General features: G+C 37.1%; 1 protein-coding gene and 1 pseudogene across 1 annotated transcript; both read left to right on the plus strand.

The window, feature by feature from the left end:
* Window positions 1-620: 620 nt before the first annotated feature.
* On the plus strand, window positions 621-20,823 carry LOC120177648 (probable ATP-dependent DNA helicase CHR12). Its single transcript, XM_039183722.1, has 12 exons — window positions 621-951; window positions 2,233-2,389; window positions 2,601-2,665; window positions 2,957-3,145; window positions 10,085-10,234; window positions 11,357-11,752; window positions 15,207-15,466; window positions 15,607-15,825; window positions 17,886-18,093; window positions 18,171-18,324; window positions 18,851-19,453; window positions 19,965-20,823. The coding sequence occupies exons 1-12, from the start codon at window positions 700-702 to the stop codon at window positions 20,660-20,662; spliced, it is 3,351 nt and encodes a 1,116-aa protein (XP_039039653.1). The 5' UTR covers window positions 621-699; the 3' UTR covers window positions 20,663-20,823.
* On the plus strand, window positions 16,357-17,499 carry LOC120177649 (annotated as a pseudogene).
* Window positions 20,824-20,991: the final 168 nt, after the last annotated feature.

The following is a 20,991-nucleotide window of genomic DNA, read 5'->3' on the forward strand; positions in this document are numbered from 1 at the left end:
CTTTACACGTAGGGATAAAGTAATAATCAAATATTAGGAGATATAATATATTTAAGTTCAAAACAAAAATAATAAAGACTTATTATATAACAATTTTTTTAACCTAAATTTAATTATATTCCATTGACAACATATATTCATATTGGAGTATACAATATATAGTCAAGCCTTCAAAGTTACGAATAGGGATGGATATGGATCGAGTTTCCGTCCAACTTGATCCGGCCTGAAATTTTATATCTTCACCTAAAACTTAACTTGACCCGAGTTTAGAATAATTATACTCGACCCAAAACTCAACCCAATTTTGAGATAAAACCCGATCCGACATGAAATAATATAAAATTATTATTTTTTATTTAATAAACAAGGATTTAATTAAAAAGAGAGAGGGTATTATTGTAATTATCCATAAATATATAGGTATTTTTATATTATTTTTCGGATTGAATTGAGTCGAAATCCGTTGGATTCGAATCTCGTACCTATCCCTTGTTACGATTATATTCAACTGATTAATTTATTATTTTTAAAATATTAGTGGAGAAAATGAGCAACTTACTTATAAATTAGTGACCATTCATGCCCATAAAAAAACTAGAGACTGATTTTTTTGTTGTTCTTCGCTTAACCCCCCCTACCCACAAACATACACGCTCACAAAAAAAAAAAAAGAAATGGAATAGATTGATTACCGCCATGGTGGCTAAGGTAGAGCTCCAAGAGCAGCAGCATCAGGAGGAACCTTGTTTAGTCGATTTACAGAAGGTCAAGTCTTTGATATGTGCCCTTAACCTCGTCTCTAGAAATCTTCCCCTCCCTCCTAATTTATTCGACGTCGTTTCCTCTATTTGCTTTGATGAACAAGAGGAAGGGCTTCTTGAGGCCATTGAGAATGGAACCCAGGTTGAGTCTGGATCTGATGTGTCTGGACTTGCCCATACGAATTTGGTGAGTAATTTTGGATTTCCCCTTTTGAGTTTTTGCTCTTCTTTCCGTACGGATGCAAATTGTTTGGAACTTCAGTTTTTTCTCCCTTTAAGTTTGTTTTGTGTTGAATTGTCTGAATTGTTTTTCTTTCGTGTCAATTTCTCTTCATTTATGCTATTTCCTTGGATACCTTTTTGTTTATTTTGTTTGGGTTGTGACTGGGGGGTTATGAATTTGTTTAGTGGCTCAATCATTTAGTCTATAATTCGAAATTTCAGTTCAAAATCCCAGATTCGGGAGTGATTTTTCGAAATTAAATTTTGGCTTATATAACAAATAAGTTACCTAAAGTATACCATCTTTTTTAATTTAAGTACCTAAAGTATTCAATTTTTTCATCCAATTACCTGAAGTATTCTTTAATTAATGCCACATGTCAACCTTCCTAGAACTTAGATGAAAAAGTTTGAATAATTTAGGTACTTATTTTGACTAAAAAGATAACTTTATGTATTTATTTTGACTAAAAAATACTTTAGGCACTTAAATGAAAAATAGAGTATGCTTTAGGTACTTATTTGTGATATAAGTGTTAAATTTTATATGAATTTACTTCAAATACTGGTCAAGATTTAATTTTTAAGTTAAATTTACTTGCTCGAATAAATATTTTTTAAGTTTCTTTCCATTAACTAAGATACATTTTTAAAGTAGCGTAATTGTAATTAAATTACAAAATAGAAATACAACTATATTTTATTTTCTTAAAAATTAGTATTTCTTTTAAAGAAAAGATAAATAAACCACCAAATGTAGTAACTTAATTCATCTAATAACCTAAAAAAATTCTCTGTGAATTTTTTATTTTTTTGTTTCTTTCGTAGATGCTCTTATTAGTTTTGATGTTGTGCGAGGAATTGTTTTTGAACTTGTGGCATTTTCTTTAATTGATGAGATGGTCAGTTTTAGTTTTGTTTTTATGTCTAATAACATATTTTGATCTGTTATAGGGAGTAATAACATTCTCTTATTGTTTTTCCATTTTGCTGTTGAAAAGTTCGAAGTTTTCGGAGGATTCTGTTTCAGTAAGAAGTAGCCCCCCCTATTGTTTGAATTGACTGAATTTGATTTCTATACATGATTTGTAGGTTTTTAGTGTTGGCCGTTTCACATTGAAATTAATTAATTTCGCAAAAGTTTGGTTGTCATTGCTGTGGACTGTCTGCAATAATTTCATTACTTCTAAATTTTAGCACTATCATATATTTCCTTTTGCGTTCTTAAATTGATTTAATGTGGCAGGATGATCCTTCTATTTCTGAGAAGGATGATTTATTGTGTGACCTTGATGGTGCACTATCAAAACAACGATCAAAATGCATGTCAGGTTTTAGCTTGGCAGAATTAAAGGAAAACCGTTACCAGAGCCACATTCATCATCGATTGAATGAACTTGAAGGTTGTCATTTGTACACAGGATCTTTACCAAGTATTCTGTATTTTTCATTTTTACATAGCCATGATATGTTAAAATTAGTGATTGAAAATCATGTCACCCTTCTATTGCCATTACTGGCATCTATGAGTTTAATAGTAGCAACATGTTGTTTCAAGTTTTATTTTGACTACCATTTTAGAAGCATTACTTAAGCACTTATGTTTTGAATCAGATTTGCCTTCAAGTAGAGGGGAGGACTTGCAGACAAAGTGTTTACTTGAACTCTATGGACTAAAGGTAAACTAATGCGGTAAAGTTGTAGATATACACATAAACCCATATTTCTTAAGTTCTATGTGAACTCCATATTAATACCGGAAATGTGATCATTTGTTCTACAGTTTAGGTAGCTGTTGATTGATTGCACTATCATGAAGTTGTTTCTTCCCCTATAGACTGACTATGGACTTAGATTTTGCTTTCTATTGTTACTATCTGTTAAGGACTTAGATTGATGATGATGAATAATTTTCTATACTTCACTTTCTCTTGGTTTTGGTGAATGATATGGGACCTTTTCCTTGGCAGCTAGCAGAGTTGCAAAGCAAAATACGTTCTTATATAAGCAATGAATACTGGCTTCATGCCAACTGTGCATATCCTGACAAGCAATTGTTTGACTGGGGAATGGCGCGATTGCCTTTTCATCCGTATGGCATTTTTGTTCCATTCACTACAGAAGCAGATGATCAAACGAGAAAGAAACGGGATTACGAGGTCTTTTTGCTTTATCTATTAGTCATTTTAATTTCATGTTGCTTGAGGGAATGGGTATTAAAATTTACATTTTTTTGATAAGAATTGTAGGCCTCGTTAAAAATCCCTTCTTGATTAATGGAGCTCGTAGGGAAGCTCCTTAATCAGCGGAGCTCCTTAATCAGCAGAAAGAGGAAAAAAGTGCCTTAAGATTTTATTCATCACAAGAAAGTTACATAGGAAATACAACAAAGAAAACACCCCTTACAGAAACAGAAAACCATAAAACAACCGTAAACAAGAACACTGAACTCAGCCTATTCTTACCTTAGCTAAGGCGTCAGCCTCTAAGTTAGCCGTCCAAGCAACCCATCTAACAATTCCTTGAAAACTTTAAGCCTATCAACTATGTCTTTAACAATAGAAGCATACACATCTGGGCATAATTCAACGTTCTTAATCCAGTCCACTGCCACTCTGCTATCACTCTCTATTATCAAACGATCCTTAACAATTCCTCGAAAATAGATAAAGAAATATAATCCCTTTTGAATAGCTTTAAGCTCCATCAAGGTTAGAGGGCTCAGACCATAAGACTCCTTGAAAGAACCTACAATCAAACCAGCATAATCTCTTAAAACTCCACCTAATGCATTTCTCTTCCAGTTGGAACTAGAAGCAGCATCAACATTCAATTTAATGAAGCCCTTAGGAGGAGAAGACCAAGGGATCTTAGTTACAACCGTTTTATTGGAGGAGGAACAAGAATCCCCTAGAGAAAGATCAAAGATAAGAGAATCCTTGGGGATAGAGATCTCCTTATATTTGGCCGAAAACCAGGAAGCAAGCCTAAACCTTGCTAAGAAAAATAATTCAGTACGGTTTAACTTCCCCCCTTCGAACACAATCGAATTCGTGACTTTCCAGATGGTCCATAGAAAAACTCCTGGAACAAATGACCATATCGTAGAATTGTTCTTCAAATCTTCCCAGGCTTGGAGAAAAATCTTGGCATTAGTATGAAAAACATAATTGAGCCTCCACGACTTCAAGAATTTATTCCATAAAGACCACGCAGCAGAACAGGAAAAAAATAAATGTGAGGAAGACTCCTCCACCAACTTGCAAAGAAGACATAAAACATCATCAATACCCTGAACCCCTCTTTTAACCAGTTCAGTCTTACTTGCTAGATTCTTAAGAACAACTTGCCACATAAAAGATTCCACTTTTGGAGGAAACAGACCCCTCCAAATTATATTTTTCCAGAAATTGACCTCTTCCGATCCTGAAGAACACAACTAGACACAAGAGCTAACATAATACACACCATCCTCACTGTCTTTCCATATCAAACCATCATTGGAATCTTTGAAAAGTGAAAAACTGGAAATGATAACCATCAAATTTGACCATTGTTCAAATTCCCAATCATTTAAATTTCTTATGAATTGAACATTCCAAATCTAGCCCATAGATCGATGTTCCCCGAACTCACATAATTTGCCAATCTTGTTTGAAGTAATAGAAAACAGTTTAGGAAAAATGACCAAGAGCGGATAATCCATAGTCCAAATATCTTGCCAGAACCGAATAAGCTTTCCATCACCGGCTTGAAAGTTACACAAACTTCGAAACTTAGAACTGAAAGGGTCATCTTCGAAATGGTTATTCACCACTGATCTCCAAATCCAAGAAGATTGAGCTGGAACCTTACTGTCGAACAATAATATGGCTGGATCAATATTGTATTTACTGCAAATCATTCTCCCCCAAACAAAATTCCTGTCGTTAGCAAACCTCCATGACCATTTCCCTAATAAAGCTATGTTCATCAAATTTAGATCCAGTACTCCCATACCTCCCTCATTCTTTGGTTTACACACAGTAGACCAATTAATCCAATGTATCTTGTTTTTCCCATTTCCCCCTCCCTATACGAACTTTGACATGATCGAATTGAGGATTTTGTAAACCGAGGCTGGAATCTTAAACATCGACAAAAAATAATTAGGAAGTGAGCATAAGACCGACTTAACCAATACAAATCTCCCTGCTAATGAAAGAGTAGAAGCCTTCCAACCAGCAAGTTTCCTGTAGAAATTTTGAACCACCGGGTTATTAAAATCTACATTGATTTTTGATAACTCTGTAATAACTGAACTTCAACCTCGTGGGATGAGATTGTGCACACAAATTTGTGATTACCGTTTAGTATTTACCTTTCAAATCATTTTTCCTTAGAGATCTCATTTTCTCATGTCTTCATTTATTTGGGCACGAGAGAGGCTATGTGATATAGCAATCAACAACTGCAGAGATTTTCTAGAGGATTTTTGAGGAAGGATAAAATTGCTAGGAGTGCTCAGTTAGTTGACTTTTGGTATGGTAGAATCATAGGAGCTAGGAAGCCCCCTTAATGAGTAATGCAAACCTTTGTATTAGGAGAAATGAGGATAGATAACTTGTAGAATGAAAAATCATCGCATGCAGTATCTAAAAGGAATATGTTTGTGTAGAAAACAGACTGTAGAAAACAGACAAGTCTGTTATTTTTTATTCTTGTGTACATTCAGTAGAACATATTACATATTTATATACAAATTATGCCTCTAAACTAGGAAACTCTAAGAAAGAAAACTAATCTTAGGAGATGTAATCCCTTGAAATAAGGGATTGAAAAAACAAAAAATAATTACATAATCTCTTAACTAAAGGGATTGATAACTCATTTCTATAATTCCTACACTCCCCCTCAAACTGGTGTATATATGTTGTATATACCCAGTTTGAATGACATCTCATCAAAAGTCACTCGTGGAAGGGCTTTGGTGAAGATATCTGCCAGCTGTTTCTTCGTCGGAATGTACTGCAGTTTTGCAACTCCATTGTTGACCTTCTCGTAAATAAAATGTCTATCTCAATGTGTTTCGTTCTATCATGCTGCACTGGATTTTTTGCTATACTCATAGCTGATTGACTGTCACTAAAAATCTCAAAATTCTTCTTGTCATCTAAGTCCAATTCTGTGAGCAGTCTTTTAATCCACATTCCTTCACATATTCCGAGAGCCATTGCTCTAAACTCTGACTCAACACTACTTCGAGAGACAACAGCTTGTTTCTTACTTCTCCAAGTCACCAAATTACCCCAAACGTAGGTACAATAGCCACTAACTGACCTTCTATCAGTTAATTCACCTCCCCAGCTTGCATCTGTATAAACCTTCACTGTTCTGTCTTGATTTTTTTTAAATATAAGTCCAGCTCCTGGGGTAAATTTCAAGAAACTTAAAATTCTGTTAACAGCTTCCAAATGTTCTTCTCGAGGATCACTCATATGTTGGCTGACAATGCTCACTGAGTATGCAATATCAGGCCTGGTCAGTGACAGGTAGATTAACTTCCCAACTAACCTTTGGTAGGATTCCTTGTTTACTGGATTTCCAGTCCTCTCCTTGCAAAATTTCAAGCCTTGCTCCATTGGAGTTTCAACTGGTTTGCAGTCGAGCATCCTAGTTTCTGCAAGAAGATCCAAAACATACTTACGCTGGTTTATGACCAGCCCTTCCTCGGACCTTGCAACTTCCATACCCAGGAAATACCTCATACTCCCTAAATCCTTGGTTTCAAACTCCTTTGCAAGATTCATCTTTAGCTTTTCTATTTCTTCTATATCACTGCCAGTTATATTCATATCATCTACATAGACAATTAGGAGGGTTATCTTACCACTCAGCGTAATTTTTCTGAATAATGTGTGATCTGCTTGGCTTTGTTTGAAACCATTCTGTGTCATAACCTTAGCAAATCGATCAAACCAAGCCCTGGGAGACTGTTTTAAGCCATATAAGGATTTATTGAGCTTGCACACAGTTTTCTTAGTGACTTTTCCTTCTAATCCGGGGGGGGACCTCCATGTATACCTCTTCTTCAAGGTTCCCATTCAGAAAAGCATTCTTTATGTCCAGCTGATGCAATTTCCAGTCCATGTTAACAGCTACTGATAACAATATTCTGATGGTATTCAATTTTGCAACCGGTGCAAAAGTCTCCTGGTAGTCGATGCCATAGGACTGAGAAAAACCTTTAGCAACCAGCCTTGCCTTGTATCTTTCCACACTCCCATCCGAATGATATTTGACTGTGAATATCCACATGCATCCAACAGCTCTCTTCCCTTTTGGCAAATCTGTCAAACTCCATGTTTTATTCTTTTGCAATGCTTTTATCTCTTCTTCCACAACCTTTTTCCACTCAGGAGATTGAAATGCTTCTGTCACATTTCTTGGGATTTTCATAGTGTTAATACTGGCAGTGAAGGCCCTGAAATTATACTGTAATTTCCCATATGCAACATACTTATTTATGGGATGAGCAGTGCATTTTCTTACCCCCTTCCTAATAGCAATAGGAAAGTCATCAAGATCAACAGTAGTAGCCTCTTGGTAACCATCATTACCTTCTGTTTCAGCTGCAACAGGATCCGAATCTGGTTCTTGGCAAATGCTAGGCTGACTGATTTCTTCAGCAACATCTTTCCTTCTTCTTGAGTAAACACTGAGTTGTTTCGGTTGGGGAGTTATGGTTTTAGGGTCATTGTTAGGTGCATTTTTGGTAGTGGTGGAAGGTGTTTTGCACGGACTAGAGTGTTGAGATAAGGAGGAAGGTAATTCATCAGAGTTATTTAGGTTATTCCCATCACCCTCCTTAGGAACTAGGACAGTGCTAGCCGGCTTTGGAGAGACATTAATAGGTAAGGAAAGGATAGGTTGTAAAGAAATATCGGTTTGAACAGGTTGAAATTCCTTGTAACTAATAGGCTGTAAAGAAATATCGGTTTGAACAGGCTGAAATTCCTTGTAACTCTCCCCCTGAATTTTTGTTCCTGAAAAATAAGGTTGGTTTTCAAAAAATGTAACATCAAAGGAGACATAGGTCTTTTTGGTGGAAGGTGAGTAACACTTGTAACCCTTCTGACTCGAAGAATAGCCCAAGAACACACACTTTATGGACCTAGGATCTAATTTCCCTCTGTTGTGGATATGAACAAAGGCTGTACACCCAAACACCCGAGGAGAAAGACTTGAGTTTAAATGTTTAAAATGGGGATACAGCTGAAACAGAACCTTAGTAGGAATTTTGAAATCTAAGGTTTTACTTGGCATTCTATTGATGAGGTAAGTGGCTGTAAGAAGAGCTTCCCCCCAAAGATACTTAGGAGCATTAGCAGCAAACATAAGAGACCTAGTAACCTCTAGAAGATGTTTATTTTTCCTTTCTGCTACCCCGTTTTGTTGAGGTGTGTTGACACAAGAAGTAAGGTGAACAATGCCTTTTTCCTTAAAGAAATACCCAAGGGTTTTATTCAAATACTCACTCCCATTGTCACTCCTTAGAATTTTGATTTTTGTGTCAAATTGGGTTTCAACTTTTTGATAAAAACTTTTAAAGATAGACTCAACCTCAGATTTTTCTCTCATTAAGAAAACCCATGTTGTCCTAGAGTAATCATCTATAAAAGACACAAACCACTTATACCCAGAAATACTTTTGACAAGAGAAAGGCCCCAAATGTCACTATGGATGATGGAAAAAGGTGGTGTTGGTTCAAATTTGGCTGGAATATATGGTTTTCTGGTGTGTTTGGCCATTTGACAAATTTCACAGGAAAACAAAGACGGATCTTTATTAATGAATAAGTTCGGTAACATTTTGGAAAGATAGAAAAAATTAGGATGACCTAATCTAGAGTGCCATAACATAATTTTATTGGTATTGAGATCAGAAGATAAAATTGGTTTCCTAAGAGCACTAGATAAGGCATGATTATGAGATGCTTTACCTCCAAGGGTGTACAATCCTTTACCCAGCCTAGCACTGCCAATCACCCTCTTCGAGCCCTGTGTCTGAAAAATGCAACCACCAGTACCAAACACAACATTACAACCAAAATCTTTAATTAATTTGCTGTCTGACAACAGATTGCATGCAAGTCTAGGAACATAGAGAACATTATGAAGTAGTATATTTTTGTTTAATGTAACAGAACCACTCCCTTTGACTGTAGTGAGAGAACCATCTGCTATTTTGATAGAAGCTGGTAAGCTGCTTTCACTATATTCCTTCAAGATATTAATATTTCCTGTCATATGATTTGATGCACCCGAGTCTATTATCCATTGTACCGAGGAAGCATATGGATTATTTCCATCAATAGTAGTATAAGTCACATTTGTAGGCTTGACTGTCATACTGCTCAAAATCTGCTGCAATTCCTCTATCTGTTTCTTGCTAAAACTGCTTGAGGAATCATCTTGAGAGGCAATATGAGGCTCCTTTTGAAACTTGGACCGTGTGTGCTGCCAATCGGCTGGTTTTCCGTGCAGCTTCCAACATTGATCTATCATATGGCCTGGCTTCTTACAATGTTCACACCAAAGGCTATTTTTCCTCTGTTGCTTTGAAAATTTGAAAACTGAAATCTGAAAATCAGATTGAGAGGGGCTGGTCTGGGAAGTGATTTCGGATGCTGAGGGATCCGGATTAGCCATGAAAAAAAATAGAGTTGAATAGGAATTGATTTAAAGAGAAGCGGAAATCGGATTGATCGCTCTAACCTGATACCATGTAGAAAACAGACTGTAGAAAACAGACAAGTTTGTTATTTTTTATTCTTGTGTACATTCAGTAGAACATATTACATATTTATATACAAATTATGCCTCTAAACTAGGAAACTCTAAGAAAGGAAACTAATCCTAGGAGATGTAATCCCTTGAAATAAGGGATTGAAAAAACAGAAAATAATTACATAATCTCTTAACTTAAGGGATTGACAACTCATTTCTATAATTCCTACAGTTTGTGTATATGAATATGTATATATGTATGTGTATTCATATGTCAAAAGGAGATTGAAATTTCTCATGTGCTGTTGATGAAGTGATTTTTTTTGCAGAGGCTATCACGATTGAGAGAGGAGGAGAGGAACCATTTGGAGAATAGAAAGAAGAAATTTTTCTCAGAAATAGTTAATGCATTCCGTGACTTCCAATTGCAGATTCAAGCTGCTCTAAAGCGTCGAAAACAAAGGAATGATGGTGTTCTGGTATAATATTCTTTCTGTGTGGTATACTTTTACAGTGTTTTATCATTCATATGGTAGGGATAGAGGGATGCAAAGTTGTGCTTTACTTAGTTAATGGGAAGAATATATGTGGAATTTTGTGGAACATGTTTGTCTTGAGCCAATGTTGATCGAACTAATGGGAGGTGTTAGGTAACAGATAAAATGACATCTCTGATTTATTCTTTCAACAAAGAAGAGTGAGCTGGAGCACCACATAGAGTGCTTTCTGAAATCTATCTACAATATGCATTACACTCTATGATACAAACACTTACTTGCATTCTAATGAAGTCAGTATAACTGGTATAATTATGATACTACTCGCACTCCAACAAAAAGACGTTTCTATTGTTTTTCTAGTAACTATTAGCATTGGATTATTATATGCAGACTCTCGCTTACTCCTTGTCTCTCATTTATCAAAGGTTTACCATATGTTTTCAATCCAACATTATTTTCAGATAAAATGAATGAAAATCTAGAAGAGTCAGTATGGAGAATGCCTGTACTAGATCCTTCAATCAAACATTTCATAGTGGGTGATGTTTACCAATTATTGAAATGTCCTCAGTTAATATTATCTAGAGTTATATTACTTGGACTCGGGTGTAAATGTTGGACACGGTTATGGTTAGGTTTTTCTAAATTTTTTCCATATATTTGAAGGATCCTTGAACATCATATTCCCATATCCAAGTGTCGAACACCGGTATTTCTTGAAAAATGAGGAGTCCGAGTAACATAGATCTAGAGGTTTATTGATGTCATAGAAGCATACCAGCACTCTGAGCCAAATACCAAAAGCTTTTGGTAGTCTTTGTGATTTGATTATGCATATGCTTACTGTCCTTTTACTTGAAACAACACCATGGTTACAATATTTAGATATTGAATATATTTTGGCAGAAATGTATGCATATATTTTAGACAAGAGGAAGACTTTCGAGAAACATGTTGCTCAGTTAATCTTCTTTTCTAATTATAACAATGCTTTATATATTTCTATTGTTGGATTTAACATCACTTACAAATAGCTATAGTCATTATGCAATTTGGTATAAATCAGAAGGGACCTATAGCATAAGTTTGGTATTTTTACAGGCATGGCATGGAAGGCAAAGACAACGTGCTACGAGGGCTGAGAAATTGAGGTTCCAGGCCCTGAAGGCTGATGATCAAGAAGCATATTTGAGATTAGTGAAGGAGAGCAAGAATGAGCGATTAACTATGCTTCTTTCGGAAACAAATAAGCTCCTTGTTAATTTAGGAGCTGCTGTTCAGCGTCAGAAAGGTGCTAAACATTCAGATGGTATTGAAGATTTGAAGGATTTAGATTCTGATTCACCTGAGTTGGATGCTTCAAAGGATGGAACTCCTCAAGATTCACTTCCTGAAGAAGATATAGATGCCACTGATTCTGATCAGAATGATGAATCCAGTGATCTACTTGAAGGTCAGCGGCAGTATAACTTGGCTATTCACTCAATTCAAGAAATGGTAAGATTATAAACCTTATTGTCTGTATCCTTGTGAAAAATGTTTTCATTTTTAATGTTTTTCATGGACCATTGAGTTTATATGGGGCCAAAGGACGATTGGCATGTGATTCTTAGAATTCCATTGATGTATGTCTACTTGCTGCAAATTCATGGTGATTAAAACGGCTTAAATGCTTCAGTTGCTTTTAACTGTTAGAAAATTATTCTATTCCTCAATCTGGTCGAATAAAGGCAGGTTGATTCTGGAAAGTGACTGCAAATCAGCCGTGGAATGGATCCAATCGTTATGTCTTGCCCCTGTGTTCTTTACTAATTTAATTAAGGAGATTGAGTCTTACGTATTGTCTAGGGCATTGATAGTAAAGTTAATTCCTAGGGGCTGTAATTGGGAGGTTGATAAGTTAGCTAAGGAAGGGATCGGCTAATTGTTAGATGGTATATAGGCTTTTCATGAATCTTTTGAGGGCAACATTCCAAATGTTATGTAAAGGCTTTCTTTTGTAATTTATAAATTTCAATAAAATGAGGTACTCTTTTCCGCCTTCCGCTAATTGTCCCTTTCCTCTTGGTTAGGGATAACTATGAAGGGGTTTTTTAATGAGACCTCCTACTTCAATAAAAAAAAAATTATTTCAAGGTACTTCCAGTATGTTCATTTGCAATCTCTTAGTCTTGGATTCCTTCTTTTTGAACACACATATATAGATTATTCTTGGGATTTTGTGGTAATTACTAGTTGTGGCTAATTGCTAATGAGAATATACTATATACTCAATAATAGAACACATGTCCAAGTTGATGCCTGTGAATTGTCATTCCTCTACCAATTGACAGTGTTGGTTCCTTGGTATCCACCCAATTGCTACCATATGATATCTTATTAATCATTATAATTTTTGTTTCTTTTGCTTATACTTATACATGTTGGAGGTTGATTTTTGAATTTCAAACCTAGTGAGAGATGCTCCTGCTTCTTTCTTGGTTCAAGGTGATTTTGTTTTCATACATCATTTCATCTTTACCATTGCCGTCCGTTGACGTTCATCAACGTCGTCCGCCGTCCACCGCCACACTCCGTCATCCGTTTGCCGTCGTTTTTCCTCAGGAAGATCGTCTCACTCTGATTCCATTTTCGAGACTAGATTTACGAGAAAGTCATTCAATCGACGCAGATCTAAACACTGTTTTTCACTGATTTACGCCGTCGTACGTTACCAGTACACCTTCATTCCATTGGGCTCGCCGTACACTCGCGAGCAAATCCCATCTATCCTAGCGTCCAGACTCGTTGCCATTCTCTGTGAATCAGTATATGACCGGTTATACAAAAATAGAACAAGCCATGGTTCTGCCAAGTTGTTCTCCCGATCTAAACCACCTCTGAGGGTTTGGTTGAAGGACAACTACGTAGTTTCATCTTTCCTCAGGCTCAAGATCTTCCTATTGGACTCTCTTCATCACCTCCACCCTTCTCTTCTTCGCCGGCAGTCACAGCATTCACCATCGCCGGGCGCGCGTCCAGGAAAGTTCGTCAAGTCTCTGGGTTTTTAACTTCAACAGTCATTCATCACATGCCGGGTGCTGGATCCCACCCTTCTCTCCAGCAGAGACCTCTGGTCCAAGCTCCTCCACCCTCTGCAGCCGCGCTTTCTCCGCCATCTCACCCTTCTCATCATGACGAGGTTCGTACTATCTTCATTATGAGTCTGCCTGAGGATGTCAAAGAGAGAGAGCTGCAGAATTTACTGAGATGGCTTCCATGTTTTGAAGATTCGCAATTGAGCTACAAGGGAGAAAAGCCTAAGGGTTTCGCTCTCTTCTCAAATGCAAAATTTGCAGCTGCTGCCAAGGATGCCCTTCAGAAAATGGTTTTTGATGCTAAGTTGAAGTCCTTTTTGCACATTGAGATGGCAAGGAAGAATCTTGTTGTTAAAAGAGGAATAGTTACAGATTCTGATCCAAATCCAACTTCTGTAGCATCTCCTAGTATTCATGTGCCTGTTAAAACTAGGTGTTGCGATGAAAAGTCTGCAGTAGAAGTTGTCAACGAGGGAACCAGGGAGTCCACCACAAAGGGGTGCAGTAATGTCAAGTCTGGATGCTACACTATATTTATTGAAAATTTACCAGAGAAGATCCATTGGAAGAGGTTTGGATCTTTATTTTGCTCCCACGGTCGGGTACTTGATGCTTTTATTCCAAATAAAAGAAATTCAAAAAGAGTTCGCTTTGGTTTCATTCGCTTCGCATTAATCGAAGAAGTAAGGAGAGCGATCTCAAAAATGAATGGCTCTCATATTGATGGCAGTAAAATTGGTGTTTCTTTCTCTAAATTCAAACCTCGACATTCCTATTAGAGAAGGTCCTCGACAGGTGTTCACTGCAAGTACGGGATGGAAGATGATTCGAGGAAGAATCATAAAGTTGAAGGCGATATAGATGAAGAAAAACTTCAGGTGTTGAGCAATTGTCTAGTGGGGTGGTGCAAGGACTTTATCAAAATCGGTCATCTCGCTAGACAATTGCATGCGAAGGGCCTCACTGACTTCTCCTTAATGAGAGCTGCTGGAAATGCGGTATTAATGATTTTCGAAGACTCTTCTTCATTGAGAAGTGTGAAGAACGATCAATCAGACTCTCACAGAGTGGTTCTCTAGAGTCGAAGTTTGGTCAGAGAGTTTGGTAATGGAGTGTCGTCGAGTATGGTTAGTTTGCGAGAGTGTTCCTTTTCACACATGGAATTGGGATATTTTCAAGAACATTGCTGATAAGTGGGGTCATTTACTAGCAATCGACGAAAGCTGTCAGTCACCATCATCCTTTGATCGGGCAAAATTTCAAGTCTTCACAAAGGCTGATGCGAGAATTGATGCGACGTTGGAATTGAAGATTGGTGACAACTCCTTCAAGATCATGGTGCATGAGATAGAGCCATCATTCAAACCAAACTCTTGGGCTCCTGAAGAAGACAAATCTCATTAGATCTCGTCTCTCCAATTGTGGCTTTGTTTTAGTTTATATGGTTGCAGGTGTTGCTTTTCTTTTGAATTATGTTCTGTTGCGTTGTTTTAATCCTATTGATGGAGGTGTAATTAGATATAAGGTGATTCGACTGCGGCTTTGGATGAGGATTTATGAGGTTAAGGTGTTTGTTGTAATGGTGTATATCACCATAGGAGGATATTCCGTGTTGTCTTTTGTATTGGGTATTATTATTAATAAACTAAGAGGTACTCTTTTCTTCCTTCTAATGTTCGTTAACATATTTCTTAGTGTATGAACGAATACGAAGGGAGTTATTAATGAGACCTCCAACTTCTATAAAAAAAAAATATCTTATTAATCATTTTCTATTTGCAAAGCAAACCATCCATGTTCTCAATATTTGTTATGTTTTAATTTCTGTATAATTTTTTTGGGAAGAAGCAAGTAAATTTGTGATCCGTAAACAGGTAACGGAGCAACCGTCCATGCTTCAAGGTGGAGAGTTAAGACCGTACCAGTTAGAAGGGCTCCAATGGATGCTTTCTTTGTTCAATAACAACCTTAATGGAATTTTAGCTGATGAGATGGGGTTGGGGAAAACAATACAGACAATTTCATTAATTGCATATCTCATGGAGAACAAAGGGGTGACTGGGCCCCACTTGATAGTGGCTCCAAAAGCTGTATTACCAAATTGGATCCATGAATTTTCGGCATGGGCTCCTAGGTACACAATTATTTTTTGAAAACATCTCTCTCATGCACGGGTACATCAACACATGCACACATTTATTCAAAAGGTTGCATTTGCTTTTCTACATGTAATTAATAATTTGAAATTTCTTAGGCATTTTCTTCTTGTTTCAGCATTCATGCAGTCCTTTATGATGGACGTTTGGATGAGAGGAAGTCAATGAGGGAAGAAATATCAAGAGATGGAAAATTTAATGTTTTGATCACACACTATGATCTTATTATGAGAGATAAAGCATTCTTGAAGAAGATACACTGGTACTACATGATTGTTGATGAAGGCCATCGGTTAAAGAATCACGAGTGTGCTCTTGCACGAACCCTTATTTCAGGGTATGATGATAACCTTTATGTTTGTTCTTTCTTCCAAATTGTAATTATGTGATTTTGGAAGGTTCTACAGCCACTTTTCCTACCATTTTGTGTTGGTATTCTTGATCCTATAGATGTCTCTCATCTACATTTTACTTTACATCTCAGAGGCCTTCAGTTTAGTTTGTATTCAATAACATAATTGATTAGGAATGGGGCTTACTAGCTTTCAGGTTTTCAGATAACATGCGACTTGTAACGACTAGTTCACTCTTATGTAGAAACATAACAGAAGACAGAAAATTAAGAAACTGAAACAACAAATTGTTTTTCTTGTATTTTCCTCCTGTTTCTTCTTTTTTCCTTTCAATCTACAACCCCAATCAATCCTTTTCTTCCTTGGAAGTCACCTATTATACCACTAATCAAATATAAATGTTGGATATCTTCTATTTTTTCTGTGGAGTCACCCCTGCTTTGGGAAGCGGTGAAGGAGAGTTATAGTTGGCTGTAGGGATTCAGATATAAATGTAGATAGAAGAACTATCTACTAATTATGCTATGTATTGTTGCTTTGGTTTGCCTGGAAAATCTATTAATGCCATATACCACTTGACTTATACTATTGCTTTGGCATACATGTTAGCATATAATACTTGAGAGTCCTCCCTCCTCCTTTTGTGCTATTGAGTTCAGAACACCTTCTGAAGACAAACAGCTTGCGGTTGCTTTGAAAACAATTCGAAGTGAAGTTTGGCTAGTACTTTACCCTTTTGAGACATAAGGCTAAAATTTTTCACTGCATTTAGTGCATTATGAAAGATATATTATTTCTAAGATAACTATCATTATGAGGGTTTCCAATTACTGGAGAATTGTACGTCTCTGGAGAACTATCAAGGGAACTTCAGAAGGATGGAGGTCTGTTTCGTGGTCGGTTGCGTGTTTCTTTCCTGGAATTGTCTTTGTTATCCTTTCGATATTGAATTTTATTCTCTGGGGCAGAAACAGTACGGGTGCAATCCCCATTTCCCTATATTTTGTACTCTTATCTCTCTGGTTCTGCATTTCTGTGCCTCTCACTCTCATTGGAGGATTCATAGGGACAAGGGCTGAAGCTATTCAATATCCCGCATGAACCAACCAGATTCCTCGGGAGATTCCTGAACGCAAATATCCGTCATGTCTTCTTGTTCTTGGTGATGGGACCCTTCCATTGGGAACCCTTTTCATTGAACTCTTCTTCATTTTTTCGAGCATTTGGCTTGGCAGGTTTTATTACGTGTTTGGCTTCTTGCTTATGGTTCTTCTACTGCTGACCATTCTTTGTGCCGAAGTGTCAGTGGTCCTTACCTTCATGCATCTTTGAGTTGAGGACTGGCGATGGTGGTGGAAGGCTTTCTTTGCATCGGGTTCATTAGCACTCTATGTTTTCCTCTACTCCGTCAATTACCTGGTCTTCGATCTACAGAGTTTGAGTGGTCCTGTGTCGGTTATCCTTTATCTCGGGTACTCGATGATCATGGCAATTGCAATCATGTTGTCAACGGGCACCATTGGCTTCATGATGTCATTTTATTTTGTCCATTGTCTCTTCTCATCCGTCAAGATTGATTAAAAGCTTTAGTATGGCGATCTTCATCAACCATCTGGGGCATGTAAAGAGTGTGATATCTCGATTCATCATTTCGGTTTTGGTAAAAAGTTGCCGTTGGTAGATAATCATGTTACATTGTCAAAGACGCCCTCAAAATCATTCAAAGTTGCATGTTAATTTTGCTGGTTGTTGAGTTTAGGACTTGTTAGATTTAAAAGCCTGATTATTACCAGTTATGGGGTTTTGTTGGATTACTCAAATCCCAATTATGTTTCTTGTTCTAGTAAGGTTTAAAAGTCTCGAGTAGCAGTCAGTTATATGTTGGAAATCTTGTAGTTTCTCCCGTATTTTTAATCAAATAGATAGGTTTAATTTCTTCAATAAAAAAGAAAAAGAAAAAAAAGAATGTCATCTTATATTTTAGATTAGGTCTTTGAAAGAGAATTGGAAAGGCTGTTGTAATGGAAATTTCACTTTCGTGCAGCTATCAGATCCAGCGGAGACTTCTGTTAACTGGGACCCCTATTCAAAATAGTTTACAAGAATTGTGGTCCCTCCTTAACTTTCTGCTCCCAAACATTTTCAATTCAGTTCAGAATTTCGAGGAGTGGTTTAATGCACCATTTGCAGATCGTGGTGACGTTTCTCTTACTGATGAAGAACAACTCTTGATTATTCGTCGTCTCCACCAAGTAGGTATACATTAGTTTCAAACTGTCTTATCTGTCCTTAGACTTCTTAATATTGAATAAAATTCCTTGATTGTCAGGTTATAAGGCCGTTCATCTTAAGGAGAAAAAAAGATGAGGTGGAAAAATACCTTCCTGGAAAATCCCAGGTTATACTCAAATGTGATTTGTCAGCATGGCAGAAAGCATACTATCAGCAAGTAACAGAAAAGGGCAGGGTCGGGCTAGACAACGGTTTGTAGATTCTATTTTTATGCGATCAAAGCTATTTTGATGGTTTTTCATTGCATGATCTATTTGTCAAAAATCTGTACTTTGCGTTATTTGAATCATATTTGTTAGGCTGGGGTTTTCTTAACGTGGTATGTTCTTTTTGTAGTAAGTATTAATTTAATGGGATTCACATTGTTTCCAAACTGCTAAGTGACTAGTTTCTAGTTACTGACATTTTATGAAAAAAACATTGAGGGGTGGAGTACAAATGTGCTATGTGAGTTACCCTATCTACCATACAACCTTCTCAAAGGCAGCTGAGTTACAGTATTATGCTTCTTAATGCTCCGAGTTGTATCAATCTTCTCTGATCCTTTCCATATCCTTTTATCAGTTTTATACTACTCGAGTTTTAATCTTGGACTCTTTCAAATTTGAGTTCATTTGAACTGCTTTATATTGTTTCCTGCTTAGTGGTAGTATTATCTTACTGGAACAGGAAAGCAGAAATAGTTGCCAATTGGTTAATAAGTCTAAATTTTTGTAGGGTCTGGTAAATCAAAGAGCCTCCAGAACCTGACGATGCAATTGAGGAAGTGTTGTAACCACCCATATCTCTTTGTGCCTACCCACAATATGTGGCAGAAAGAGGAGATCGTTAGAGCATCAGGGAAGTTCGAGCTCCTTGATAGGTTGCTCCCAAAACTGCACAGAACCGGCCACCGTGTCCTGCTCTTCTCCCAAATGACTCATCTCATGAACATTCTTGAAATATATCTGAGACTCAACCATTTTATGTATCTTAGACTTGATGGTTCAACAAAAACAGAGGAAAGAGGCACTTTGCTCAAGAAGTTCAATGCTCCAGACTCTCCTTATTTTATGTTTCTATTAAGCACTCGTGCTGGAGGTCTTGGGCTGAACTTGCAGACAGCCGACACCGTAATAATTTTTGATAGTGACTGGAACCCCCAAATGGACCAGCAGGCAGAGGATAGAGCCCATCGAATAGGACAGAAGAAGGAAGTCAAGGTTTTTGTGCTGGTTAGTGTCGGATCAATTGAAGAGGTTATTTTGGAGCGTGCAAAGCAGAAGATGGGTATTGATGCTAAGGTCATCCAGGCTGGATTGTTTAATACAACTTCCACAGGTCTGTTTTGCTTGAATTGATTTTATCTGTGTAATGCATGTAACACAAAAATCAGCTTGTCTTGAGTTAGAATAAGGAAAGTTTCCTCAGTTCTGTCGTGTTATATTTGATAATCAGCAGTTGCAAGATCCACAGGGTATTGTTGGATATTTATGTGTTTGCACGGTGTGTATGGTTTCGTGACTGTGTGCGCGCATGTGTATGCATATAGGTGGGACAGTAAAACACCGGGGAATGTCGAAGCAACTGCTATCCCCTCACCTTTGACATTTAACACAACTTAGTTTTGTTTCTGTCATATCATACATGTTTTTACCATCTAATTTGTTAAGCCATGTTTATTGTTCTCTCTGTGAAATATAAACCATTTGAATGGGTTGGAGTTCGTCGGAGTCAAAGCAATTTTTATTTTCATCTATCACATGACAACAACTCTTCTCTTTTGTTTTGATATTGTTCCTGTTCGAGTAAATTCAATACCATGCTAACATGATCATCTTCACTTATGCAGCTCAGGACAGAAAAGAAATGCTGGTAGAAATTATGCGGAGAGGAACAAGTTCGCTTGGAACAGATGTTCCAAGTGAGAGGGAAATCAACCGACTCGCAGCTCGCTCAGATGACGAGTTCCGATTGTTTGAGAAAATGGACGAGGAAAGAAGAGCGAAGGAGAATTATCGGTCTCGTCTCATGGAAGACCATGAGGTACCCGAGTGGGTGTTTGTACTTAACGATGATGATAGGAAGGGCAAAGCTTTCGAAAGCAATGTTGAATTAGGGAAGCGAAAAAGAAGGGACGGAAACTATTACCCAGATACGATGAGCGACTTACAGTTCATGAGGGCCGTGGAGAATGAAGAAGACATGGAAAAGAAGTTACCGAGCAAAAGGAGGAGAAAAGACCATTTTCCAGTCGATGAGAGCAATGAGCTGGGTAGTAATAACATAGGAGTAGACTTCCGGAATGACAATATGGCAGCCGTAAGTGAAGGAACAAGTGAAGATACTACCTATGGTTCATCAGCTCCAAAGAAACCCGAATATCGGGTCGAAAGATCTGAGCATCATGGTGGAGGAAGTTTATGGAATGAAGGAATAATTACATGGAATAGTATTAAGAAGAAGAAGAGATCAAGCTATGTTTTCCCTAGTTCATCGTCAGATTCTAGAGGGCAGAATTACAATGGAAGAGGAAACGGATGGGCTTGAATTCTGAGGGTGGAAATTTCCTATTCCTGCAGACTCAATTTAATCCTAGAAATGACTTTCCCTAGTGTGTTATTGTGTATGTACCATTCTGAGGGTTTAATTTCCCTCATTAAAATCTAGATTATGCATTCACCAATAATATGTGCCATCATGTATTTTTCTTTTAAAAGCAAATGAATTAATGTCCAACACTAGGTCAAGTCTCTTTATTTTATATAATCTCTTCGTAATATTTTTATATATAATATATCTCCAGTTGTCACAAGGTTTTTCTGTTTTTTTTATTAGTTTTAGGTAATTATAGGATGGTATCTTCTTAGAATTCTTTT

The sequence above is a fragment of the Hibiscus syriacus genome, unplaced genomic scaffold (assembly GCF_006381635.1).
Source record: "Hibiscus syriacus cultivar Baekdansim isolate YM2019G1 unplaced genomic scaffold, ASM638163v2 tig00112293_pilon, whole genome shotgun sequence".
NCBI classification, from domain to species: domain Eukaryota; kingdom Viridiplantae; phylum Streptophyta; class Magnoliopsida; order Malvales; family Malvaceae; genus Hibiscus; species Hibiscus syriacus.

Excerpts from the sequence above, each read along its gene's own strand:
- LOC120177648 (XM_039183722.1), top strand. The coding sequence starts at position 700 with ATGGTGGCTAAGGTAGAGCTCCAAGAGCAGCAGCATCAGGAGGAACCT. Across the intron at positions 11,753-15,206 it reads TTCACTCAATTCAAGAAATG|GTAACGGAGCAACCGTCCAT; the intron begins GTAAGATTATAA and ends ATCCGTAAACAG. Across the intron at positions 18,325-18,850 it reads CAGGGTCGGGCTAGACAACG|GGTCTGGTAAATCAAAGAGC; the intron begins GTTTGTAGATTC and ends AAATTTTTGTAG.